This window comes from Apis florea, unplaced genomic scaffold (assembly GCF_048593485.1).
Source record: "Apis florea isolate Af1SG1 unplaced genomic scaffold, ASM4859348v1 contig_1914_pilon, whole genome shotgun sequence".
NCBI lineage: Eukaryota > Metazoa > Arthropoda > Insecta > Hymenoptera > Apidae > Apis > Apis florea.
This window is the reverse complement of record NW_028256504.1, coordinates 129,843-142,643: the sequence shown is the minus strand read 5'-3', so window position 1 is coordinate 142,643 and position 12,801 is coordinate 129,843. Positions and strand designations below refer to the sequence as shown.

Genomic DNA, 12,801 nt, shown 5'->3' with positions numbered 1-12,801 from the left:
TGTATATAAGTGATGGAAAGAACTACTCTTTTTGCCTCTGATGTAGCAATTTATTAGCAATGTACTATACATACAATAAGGAATTTATACTATATAACTGAAGTTAGCTAGAAAGAACCGCTTAGTAACACGCATGCTCAGTTAATCTAACCGATTTTCATTGAAATTATTATTTTATAATTGAAAAAGAAATCTGTATTTTGAAAAAATGTTTTTAAAATTATTTTATATTTTATATTCGAATAATATATTCGAATAAATAAATATTATATTTTGTACATTTATAAAAATTTTACTAAATAATGAACAATAACTAGATAAAATTAACATTAAACTATTAATGAAGAATATTATTATCATATATCCTTTTAGTTAAAAATTTTTCTTTATAATTGTAAAAATAATAGTTTAAGATTTTTTCGTAATAACACTTCTTAAATACAATATAAATTATATAAAAACCTTTATTTTAAAAATAAATAATGTAAAATGTTTAAATTTCCTGCAATAAGTGTATTTTCAAGGTCACTATTGCGCAATGAATCATTAAGAATGGTCTGAAGTGAGTTGAAAATGAAAGATTTTCATAGTATCGGTAGTCGCCATTTTGAATTTTCTAGTCTTGGAATAGTCTGTGTTATTGTACAGTAATTATCTTTTTTGTTTTGGTGTGTTTGCATGCGTAGAAGAAAAAATTTATATAATTATTTAATAAGAAATTAGTTAATAAATGAATATGTATTGAAAATAAAATGTATATAATAGAAGGAAAATGTGAATAATCTCTGAGGTCATCTCTTTAGGGTTAACCTAAAATATTGCTTCATGTTTTTCATAGATTTAAGGAATTTTTGATCATTAAATGATTAAATTACGTATAAAATTTATTTTGTTGTATTAAAATTTATTATTATTATATAATTTGAATATATCATATAAAAAAAATAGATTATCTATAAAGAATATTACAATCTACTATTCACTGATCATACGTATATATGTAAATTTCTTCTGAACACATGTGAACAGTAATCTAATTCTAAAAGTAATTAAATAAAAGAAATGGCTCGAGTCTTAGTTTATAACCGTCCTGTTGATGCAATATTTATGGACGTAAACTTGGGAGTCAAAACAAACGTAAGTACTTTGAAAGATTATTTAATAAAAACATTTATTTTAGTTAATATTGTATTTGGACTTTATAAATCTTAAAAAAAGAGAGACAATATAATGCATTTATTTGATGTTTATGTGGGATTTACTTTAGTTACTTTAATACTAACAAAAAGAATTATTTTCTTGGTCGTTATCAAAGAAATTATATAATTAGATATGGATTTGATTATTCTTATATAAATAAAATTGATTTTATTGAATTACTGAATAATTTAAATTATTTTATATTTTAATAATTTAAAATAATTTAAAATTCATATGAAATTGAATTTTAACTTGAAAATTAAAAGTAAAAACCTTTTATTCTATTATGATTAAGAATTATTAGGCTAAATGTATTAATTGTAAGATCGCTTTTCTCAATATATTATATTTCTTGTATCTGTGTCTTATGTATTTATGCATCTATTATTACATGAGTTTATAATATTAATAAACATATATAAACTATCTCCTACGTGCAATTTTTCATATTATTAATGTATTTAATGTTCCTGTCGTAACATTTTGATTTATCCATAGTTATTAATCTTATTTATTAATTAAATGATCAAAGCTATTTATTTATTTATATTTACTTTATTTGCTTATAAGTTTATAAACTACTGAATTATCATAATAATAATAAATGTAATATCATACTTTTATATTCACGCATTTATATTTTTCTTATAACGTTTTCAAACATAATATATAAATTATAAATCACATATTTATTTTTAGAACTTTATTATAAACTGATTACTTTTAGCATTATTTTTTATTAGGAATTTTTATAGAATTTCAAAATATTTAAAATTTTATCATTCAATTATTATTCTTTAGATATAAATAGATCATTATCAAGATATATTATAGAATATATATTATTAATATTGCATGTTATTAATCATATTCATGATGTGATACATGTTTATATAAATAAATATTTATATAAGATTTTTAATATGTTAATATATTTTTTTATGTTCTTAAATTTGTATTATTTTATCAAAAAGAATACTTCTATATGTTTTTATATTATATATTTTAATACAGATATATATTTTTGCATATAGGGCATGTTTGGATTTGTTATATGTATTTGTATTACTTGTATGAAGTAGTGAACATAAGGAATTTTGTGTCAGTGTTCGTATAACATTGAGACGCGTAGAAGCGGTCCGTGAGCCCGCTACGTTCCCCTTCCACTCACTATTGGATGCTATCTTTAAATGTTTTCTTATCTTGTCGGTTAGCTTACCAAGTAGAAATTATGTTATTCTGTTATTTAATATTACTACAATGTTTCTATTATTCAAATTCTATTCAAATTACTACAATCACTAAATTGAATAAAATTATTTATTTTAATTATTTAAAATAATTTATAATAATTTTTGTAAATATTTTATTATTTTTATGAATATCACAGTTTTGTTAACGATATTATAGTATTGTTGAAATTTTGTGTTGTTTATTATTTTATTAAAATTTTCATAAAATTCTTTTATTTTTTTAATATATCTGTCTGTTAAGAATTTACTAATTTTATTTATTTATTTATGGTTTCTATTTGTTAAATAGATAAGAAAAATTAAAATAATTATTTGATATTAATTTATGTTAAAATACTGTTTTAAAAATATTTTTTTGTTTCCTAACTTTTCTCATAGATGGCGATAAAATCATTTTGAATAACCTAAAAACATCCTAAGAACATATATTCTGATGACATATATTCTTAGAATTTTTAAAAATTCTTAGCAGTTCTCTAATACTTGCGAATAGAATTATATATAATCCTTATTGTCCTTAATTTATCATAGAACTTTTTATACGCTTTATGCATTTCAATTTCTCTATATTTTCAAACATGAATAAAATAGCATGTTGGTATTTATCATTTACAAATTTTGATAATCTTAAATTTAGATTTGATGCTCTGACATATATCGATAATAGATGAGAAATTAAATATAATGACAACAATGGATTTAAACTATGAAAATGAATTTTATACGAAATAGTTATAGATAATATCTCTAAATTTAAAATAGATATATCTATTACCATAACATGAAGTGTTTCCTAACTGGTAGTACAACGATTTGAATGTGCTGTAAATTAATTTTTATCATTGTACTAATTATATTGATAAAAATAAAGATATTTTATTTATGTATTTCATATGAAACTAGAAAGTACATCAAAAATCATTAAATTACATTATATTAAGATTTTCATATATTTGTGGATTTATGACATGTGGATTGTCGATTGTAAAAGATCAATTTTAGAGATAAACACAAAAGTTGGTATACAAAAATATCATTCGATTTATTTATTAAGTTATAAGCAATTGAAATTTGCATGACGAAGCATGCCAAGAACAGACAACAGTACGCGGTTCTTATGACAACAGTGCATAACAAAAAACAGATAGAATAGTTCCTTTCTTCTATCTCGCTTTGTCTTCAATTGCTTATAACTTAATAAATAAACATTGATATTTTTGTATATCAAATTTTGTATTTGTTTTGATTTCTAGAACTTCTAGAACAACAAATGTCATATAAAAACATCGAACATATTAATATCTTGTATATAAAGTACACCAAAGACATGTAAATATGAATCTTATTCAACAAAATCAATGTTACGCATTTAATTATTCATTTAATAGATATAGAAATAATAATTATTTGACTACAACATTAACATATTTATTCAACAAAAAAGAAAGGTAGTTGAAAGAAGATATTAGAAGAAATGAAGTCAAGTATATTATTATTGCTATCGAAAATTAACATTACTACGAAAATAATAAATTTATTAAAAGTTATTAAATAAATTTAATTATTATTTTTACAATTTAAAAATGAAACAATTGTGTTCAAGTTGATTTCAAATAAATGGCGGTCGTTGTAGATTGTTATTGAATACTATGGGAAAATAAAAATCAATTTCCTATCAAGTCTTGTTAATAGAAATAAATATATTAAATTATATAGAGAATAAAAAAAAATTATAAAAGTATGAAATTTGTATTGGCAGAAATTCATACATCTTCCAACAAAATAACACTTCAATACAAACTGCAAGATTTGTTCAATAATATTTTATTTCTGAAAAAATCAAAGAAGTAATCAATCTAATCTCAATATAATTGAAGTTCAATTAAAAGAATCTGAATATGAATAAGAAATGATTCTTAATAAATGAATTAAAACAAAAAAATCGGTATTATGAATTGTGTGTGTTTGTAGTGTAAATAGTGTAGATATAAATATAATACATTCGATTCGAATTACTGAAATATCTTGAGAAATATAAATGATGTGAAAAAACATTTTAGACAAAAGTTTTTTGATATAAAGAGATTATGAAATATTAATAGCTTTCTTATTGATAAAATATAAAAGTCATAGAGATAGATGTATAAAAGTCAAATTAATTTTTTAAACGGATATAATTTTTAATACAATAAAAATATAATTTTTATTGTAATAATTGATGCAATTTAGATTAGGAGATAATTTGATGTTGTAAAACTTATCATATGGAAAATAATATACGCGAAATTCATACTCTCCTTCTTTCGTATTTTTCGTAAATTTTACAAATTTCAAGTTAAAATATTAAACTAAAAGATTTTTGTTATAGGAAATAACGAATTATATCGATTAATGCAATAAAAATTATATAGTTTCATTTAAAAGATTAAATGTGATTTTCATATGACCTCTATGCGTCAATTTATAGAAAAAAATATCAATAGTGCATAATATAATCTTTCTACGTCGTATAATTTTTATCTCAAACATTTTTTCATATCAATCATATTTTTTCAAAATGTTTCAGCGGTTCAGGATAAATTGTATATATGTATATCAAATTTCATAAAAAAATTTGTATTAAGTTGTATATACATATATAAAAATGTTTATATGTCTGGAAGAATATACTTACAAATTACAGTTTACTATGAATGTAAAAAGTCGGCAGCAAATGATAATATAAGCTCCTCTGCTATTTTTTCAATGTGTGCTTTTTAGTACCTAAAAGAGTGTGAAAGTTTCGATTGCATTACAGGCAAACAGAGTTTCTTCTTTATTCCCTTTATTGTTACACAGACTTTTTATTCACGATAGAATAATTATTTGAAGAAGAACAATGCAAGATTAGAAATGCCGATTAACTTAATGTATTGTGCAGAATATTCAAAAAATTATGAATTGATCCAGTAACATTCATATGCATTTCATTAACTTATAAATCTACTTATAAATTTATAACACAATAATAATAAAGGAAGAAAAGAAAGAAAAATATTGATATAAATATAAATAAAATTGAATAAATTGATGAAATGATAATTGAATATTTGAAAATGGAAAGAAATTTCTATGACAAGTTTTCTTCTTAATTCTGTGAAGGAAATATCCGGCAAACAACGACAAACTAGTTACCAATTGGCTATTGGTTACCAATTTAATGTATTTATGTAAATAGTTGTTAAGTTGTGTTCACATGTACATATATTATTATTAAGAAAGCACATATATTATTATTTAAGATTTACTTAACCAATTGCCAATTATATCATAAAATTAAAAAAGTTACTAAAAATAGTATCCTTTACAACATATTTGAAGATTAATAAAATCGATAGGAAGCGAGATTGATTGAATTTTTATATCGCTTACATTATTCATTGACTGAATAATTAATTGGAAGTATATTTCTTTAAAAGCAAGAAGTCTTTGAAGAAGTGATTTTTTAAAACCAGTTCATATTATTCAAAAAACGAATCTTCAACATCGATCAATTCGACTTTGTCCAAGAAAAAGATCATTGTACGTTTTCGATATATTTTTTGAACTCATAGATACGATTTCCTCATGTATTGTCAGTTTGGAAACACTCTATAAGCATCATCTTTTATTTTACGATAAAATGCTTTATTTGTCTCTCTTTTTTCTATCTTCTTTATGTATTTATTTCTAAATAATTAACTGTTTTTTCCTCTAATATATTTATTTAGTACAATAGAATACTATAAATCGCTCTAACCTACTAAATTTTATATTTAATTATAAGTATATATTGGTTTTCTATGTATTTTAGGATGTCCCATAAGTTTCTTTCTTTTTTTGTTTTTGATACGAAATGAATTGACACGATATTTGTTGTTTAAGATTGATTTATTGCGTTATATATAACCGTTCTGCTCTATCAGTTTTTTCCATCTCTCAGGAAGTTATTTTCTCATTCAAAAATTGTTGGGACTTACAAAATATTCCTCGAAGTTCGTTTTTATTTTGCTTACGGATTAGAACTGTTTATCACGAGAGAATTTTTTTAATGACAGAAACAAGTAATAATTGGATGAAGTAGAAGATCTGAGAAGGATGCAGTAGAACATCCTAATCAAACAGTTTTTATAACCAATGCAATATGCAGTTTTGCATTGTCGTGATGAAAGATGAGGCCTCATCAGTTGGCCAATTCTGGCCGTTTTTCTACTTTCAATTTCAATCTTTCAAACTGATTACACTATTTGGCAGAATTAATGTTTTCACCATGAGAAAGCAGCTCATAGTAGACTACACTTTTCTAGTCTTACCAAATGGACAAAAGAACTTTCTTCGGGTGAAGTCCAGGCTTCGCGACAGTTGAAGGTCTATTATCCTTAGACCAAGTGCATTTTCGATGCACATTTTTATATAAAATCCAAGTCTCGTCTCCAATGACAAGCTTTTTTAAGAAAGGATCTCTTTCGTGTCGTTGGAGAAGCAAATCGCACGTAGAGACGCGGTTCATAAGGTCTGAGGACGCGGTATCCCATCCTGATCAGGTGATTACCGTTCTTCTGGGAATATTTGTGGCATTTACTATCTCGTGCACACTATGTCGCGGATTTTCAACGAGCATGGCCTTAATAAAATCCCCGTATCCGTCATTATTGCGGTCTTCATCTTTCAAGTCAAAATTGTCAACTCTAAATCTCTTAAACCAATTGGGAACGGTCATCATCAAATCTCGTCTGTAATATCACTTGCACTTACCTTTTTTAAAGCAATGAAGCATAACATATAAATGCTTCCTTTGGCTATCCATATTGAACGGTATAAAAAGAAGTTTTAAAAGAGACTATGTCACCAAGGAAATATACTTTAAAAGAGCTTTGGAACGACTGAAATCGATGCCATAAATGGCTAATAAATAAGTCTGCATGTTTATATAAAAATAGCCAATTAAAATCATTCCCAGTGAGAAAGAAAAGAAACTTATGGGACAGCCTAATATTATTTGTTAAGACAATTAAAAATCATTATTTTTAATTTGATGTAAATTTTACTTTTAACAAATTTCGTATATGCCAATATTCCAAAACGCGATTTCTTTATCTGATCTGATAATAGTCACATTTATAAGATCGTCTACGATAAGAGCGTACACGGGGTCCAATGTGTGTTAGAATTGCTCTTTAGGATGTTATACATTATACATTAGGTTTGTACACTTCTTTTTTCAGCCTGAACATGGAATGATAATAATAAAAGAAGAGCCGATCGAGATCGACAGCCATGACGATTTATGGCTGAACGAAATTGATGGCGGGAGTGAAAACGAAGCATCAAGATCTGAAGATCGTAAAAGCGAAGAAAACGAAATTGAAGATAGTAAAATCGAAGATAACAAGAGTGCGAATGATAAAATTGAAGATAAAGATGAAGATAATTATGAATATAAAAGATTTGTGCTATCTCAAGAATTTGATCCCTTAAAAAATAACGCATTGAAAGCTCAATTTATAACTTGCAGTATTTGTTTCTTGACATTTAGAAAGCTAAGTTATATTCGACATGTGCGTAGATACTGTAACGGTGACTATAAATGTAAAAAATGCAAGGCGGTCTTCAATACTTGTCATTCGATCAAACGTCATTTGAGGATAAAGGGTTGTAAGAAAAAGCTTATTTATAAATTTCTTTGCAATTTTTGTCATCGAGGGTTTTGGAGAAAGACCTATATCCAATGCCATTTATTCCACGCGCACGAAGATGAAATAAATAATATCGATAAAACTCAAATTGTAGAAAATTACAAATCGTCAGAGAAACCAAATGATGTACTCGTGGAGAAGCTAAACAGTTCAAATGACGCGTTTCCAAAACAGTTAAATAATTTGACAAATACATGTAAAAAAGAGTTGAACAGTACACCATCCTCCAAATTGAACGGTTTAAATTGTACGCATTCGAAAAGATTCAGCAGTCAATGCGATACAGTTTCGAAAAAGCCGAAAAATTTAAATAGTGCAAGCCAGTTAAATTATTCATGCGATTCATCCTCTAAAAAGATGAAACAGACCACTCTTACAGATTTTATTTCGTTTTATAAGGAAAACTCGAACAACGATGATGTCATCATAGAGAAAGTGATTGGTATAAACAATAATTCTGCTATTGATGACACGAATGAAGCGTGTGAGAAATTTGGTGATAATTCCTCGTTGACTTCAGAAAATATTCAAGCGCACAAGCGTGCCCGATCTCGTGCGCTTGACAAGAATAAACCATTCGTTCAGATTCATGTGAATCCCCGCACGATGATGCTCTTATTGAACAACGAGATAAAAAGTGATTCTGAGAGTCTCGAAAGTTCGTACAACGTACCCTACAATCTTAGACCATCGGGAGAGAATTCATGTGCATTACGTAAAATTCGCGATTCAATAAACCATGACACTTCTAACAAAGCAAAACGTCCCGTTAAAAGAAGATATCCCTGCAATGTGTCTACGCGAAGAATGTCTTTACGAAATAAAAGGTTCAAGTCTGAAATTGTAATTAAAGAATGCAAGATCTATCTGGAGAAATGCGACGAGATCTTGAAACGGGATAAGATTAAAACAGAAGTTGAAAATGTTTCTCAATCTGTAAATTTGAAAAAAAAGAGAGAAATAAAAACGGAGAAGGCTGACAATTTTATTAAAACTGAATCGGCAAGTGATCTATCTTTAAAGCTTACGTCAAAGATATTCAAAGCTGAAAGGAATAATTTGTCGATTGCTAAAAATGAGCCAAATGTGTCGAAAGGTAATGTTAAGATATCGCAAAGATCGTTCCAATGTCATGTTTGCAAAAAATTATTCTCGTTAAAAGAGAATTTGTACGAGCATATGAAATTGTTTCACTCGATTTACATATCGAGTATATGTAACGCACGCTATACATCCATTAATAAATTGTTGAAACATTATTTACGTCAACATATCGTGTTTAAGCGAAAAGAATGTTGCGTGTGTTACGAGAAATTCGACACACCGGTATCGTTGAAACGACACATGATTGTGCACTGTTTGAAGACCATACGATCTAAGAAAGACACTCTACCGGTTGACGTTGAGATAAACTGCAGTTCATTGAAGAAAGAAAATAAGTGCAAAGGTTGCCACAAACGATTCTGGCTCAATTCGTGTTTGAAAGAACACGAGAAGGTGTGTCGTCGAATGAAAGACCGGATATGTAAGCGATATAGGCCTCAAATAAAATGCTCCTTTTCGTCTCGGACAAAGGAATCGATTGGCTCAAAATTTAACACGATACAAGCAATTTCTTTAAAAGAAATATCATCAGAACAGAAAATGAAGCCGATGAATTCGATCAAAACAACGCCCACTATGACTCATAGTTCACATCATGTTTTACCATCTGTCCCACCTAACTCTGCAGCAAGCAAAAAGAGATTAGTTAACAGTATCGCTTGGATGAAGGATTACGAACTTAAAACGAATGATAAAACGACATTTCCCTGCACCATTTGCGGGATACAGTTCCAAACGTTTCAAAATTTGTGCATGCACGAGCGTACCTATGCCAAACCTGCCAATAAATCGTGCAACGTTTGCGGTACCCTGTTTCCTTCCAAAAGATTGTTACAACTTCACTCGCTCGCGACCCATTCGCCTTCTTGCGCGGAAAATTATCAATTCTTTTGCAAGTTTTGCAATCAAGGTTTCGTTAAAAAAACGAACATTCGGATTCACGAGCGACACTTCCACATGGACCAGGTCCCTAAACCCGTCCGAGTCAACGAGTCCGTTTGGAGTTCGTATCCAATGTGTACTACGTGTAATTTGTTATTCGAATCGTACGAGCGATTCATCGAGCATAATATGTATTACTATAACGATCAAGTGTTTGTGTGCACTGTATGTGGCAAATCGTTTCAGGGGATGTACAAGCTTCACTATCATAACAAGATGGAACATTATCCGAACGACATATTGAAATTGTACGCTTACAAATGTAACATTTGTAACGAAGGTTTCAATTACGAGTCGCATTTCCACGCGCACAAGTTGCATGTTCATCTACCCGATGCGCCGATTATACAGAAAACGCTAAATATCATGCAAGACCACAGCTACGCTTTGTCGAATAACGTTGGCATAAAGACCAAAGTAATGGAAGAACCGATAATATTGTCGGCAAAGACGTATATTTGCAATGTGTGCAATTTGAATTTCACCAACGAAGAAGATTTGTCGATGCACAAGATAGAATACTCCACGAACGGTGAATTTCAATGTGGCAAGTGCAATCGAAAATGTGGTACCAGTTCTTTTCTAGCCAAGCATAATAGTTTGAATCATACCGGTTGTGATATTAACAACAGTTTCAAGTGTCGATTTTGTGGTGAGGTGTTGACAACCAGTACAGCGATGTTGTGCCACGAGAAACACTTTCATTTAAATTGCAACAGTGATCTCAACAATGATAACAGACAGCCAATTCAGCTAGTTATGAATAAGAAGATTGATAGCAAACTTGAAAAGTGCGATCTTACGTGTTCGACTTGTGACATGAAGTTTCACAACAATATCAAATTGAAGCAACATTTGTTGGAGTATGCCGATATAGGTAAATTCATTTGCAACATTTGCCAAAGAAAATTCACCGAGGTGGAACAGTTAGAGGTGCATAAAATCAAACACACCATGTTGAGCAACACTTTGCTGTCGCAACGGTGTCCTATATGCAATGAAGGATTTTCGGATCCTATGAATGTTCGGTCGCATGTAATGCACCTACATCGATACGAAACGTTTAATTTTAACACGGAGCATATAGGGACAAAATGACGAGGAATTAGAAAGAGGGCGACACTGTGATGGACATCCTAGCTTAACATCTAGAATTAGATCAAGTGAATCGCTTTCATTTCTTCCTTATATTTGAAACGTGGCAAAGCCTAGTTTTAAACGATATGGAAATGTATAAATTCATTATTTAACATTGAAATCCAGATATACTCCTCGTGTTTGTGGAATCGATGACAGAAATACTTTTTATAGAACATATGATGAACCAATTCTGTCATGTCATCGAGAGCAGACATTTTGCATATATGTGAGTGATAAAAAAAAGTGAACAAAGTGAAGGAACTCAAAATATAATGTATTTGTTGACTGTATACTTAGTGATTGTTACAAATTTAAAAATGGTTTTAATAATTTTCGAATAATTAAGATTTTGTTATATTGTATGTATGCAAATTTTAAAGTAAAATTTTTGACAGTTTATTTTTCCATAGTGGATATTGCATTGAAAGTGAAATTTATTTTCGAATATTAAATCTCAATTGCAGATTCCATTATTGAAAAAATACTCTTAAGAGTTTTACTCTCAAATGTTAATACTTTCAGATATCCTGTGTTCAATCAAATGAAAAGTATTATTTATAACCAAAAGAATGCGTAGACATTTTGTTTTAAAAACATTATTTACTAAATTGATACTAAATTGTTCTATGTAACTCTGAAGTTATAAATCTATGTTAGCCAACACAGTAAAAAATTTAAATTTATATATGAATATAATTAATTGAATAAGAATAGAATATAAGCTGAATATGAAATAATGTTGTTTCTTTAATATATTTATATGAATATTAATTTTAATTTTCTTTATATTAATAGTAATTTTAATTCGTTAGTTGTTTGTACTGTAAATATGACAATGGCGAATGTAATATATGCGTCAATTAATTATAATTAAATAGGTAGTTATTTGGTTCAACAAGTTAAAAGTTTTTTAGATAACATTTCTATTTTGATGTATATTATATTATACTAATTTTATTTTTAATATCTTATTTTTATTTTCAACATCTTTTGAGATTGTGTTGTTATAATAGTAGATTACTACTCGTATTTAAATTTATTACTACAAAATAAAAAACGAAATTACTGAAATTGAATAATTTTCAAAAAAATTTATTTAAAAAATAATTAATCAATGTTTTTCTTCTTTTTTAGTCAATAATTTTCTCATAATTGATTCAATCAAACAATGATAATGCTAAATTAGGATATTATTCTCTTTTTGAATAATATACAGAATATCTCAGGTTTTTTTTTTTTTCAATCAAAATTTGGCAATGTGTTTTGTGGGTTAAAATAATTCTTGTTCGATGAAATAAAATAAAATTAAAATGAATTTCAAAAAATTTCAAATTGAATCTTTTACTGTTATCAAATTTGTATTGACAAGAGTATAATAAACATTTTGAAGAATTGTAATTAGAGTTGTAGAAGTATGTAATATTTTTTGACAATCACTACATGTAAAT

The 12,801-nt window shown here is 27.4% G+C and overlaps 1 protein-coding gene across 1 annotated transcript; it reads left to right on the top strand.

The window, feature by feature from the left end:
* Positions 1-489: 489 nt before the first annotated feature.
* LOC105735469 (uncharacterized) lies at positions 490-12,252 on the top strand. Its single transcript, XM_031916538.2, has 2 exons — positions 490-1,137; positions 7,697-12,252. The coding sequence occupies exons 1-2, from the start codon at positions 1,063-1,065 to the stop codon at positions 11,309-11,311; spliced, it is 3,690 nt and encodes a 1,229-aa protein (XP_031772398.2). The 5' UTR covers positions 490-1,062; the 3' UTR covers positions 11,312-12,252.
* The last annotated feature ends 549 nt before the right edge of the window (positions 12,253-12,801 follow it).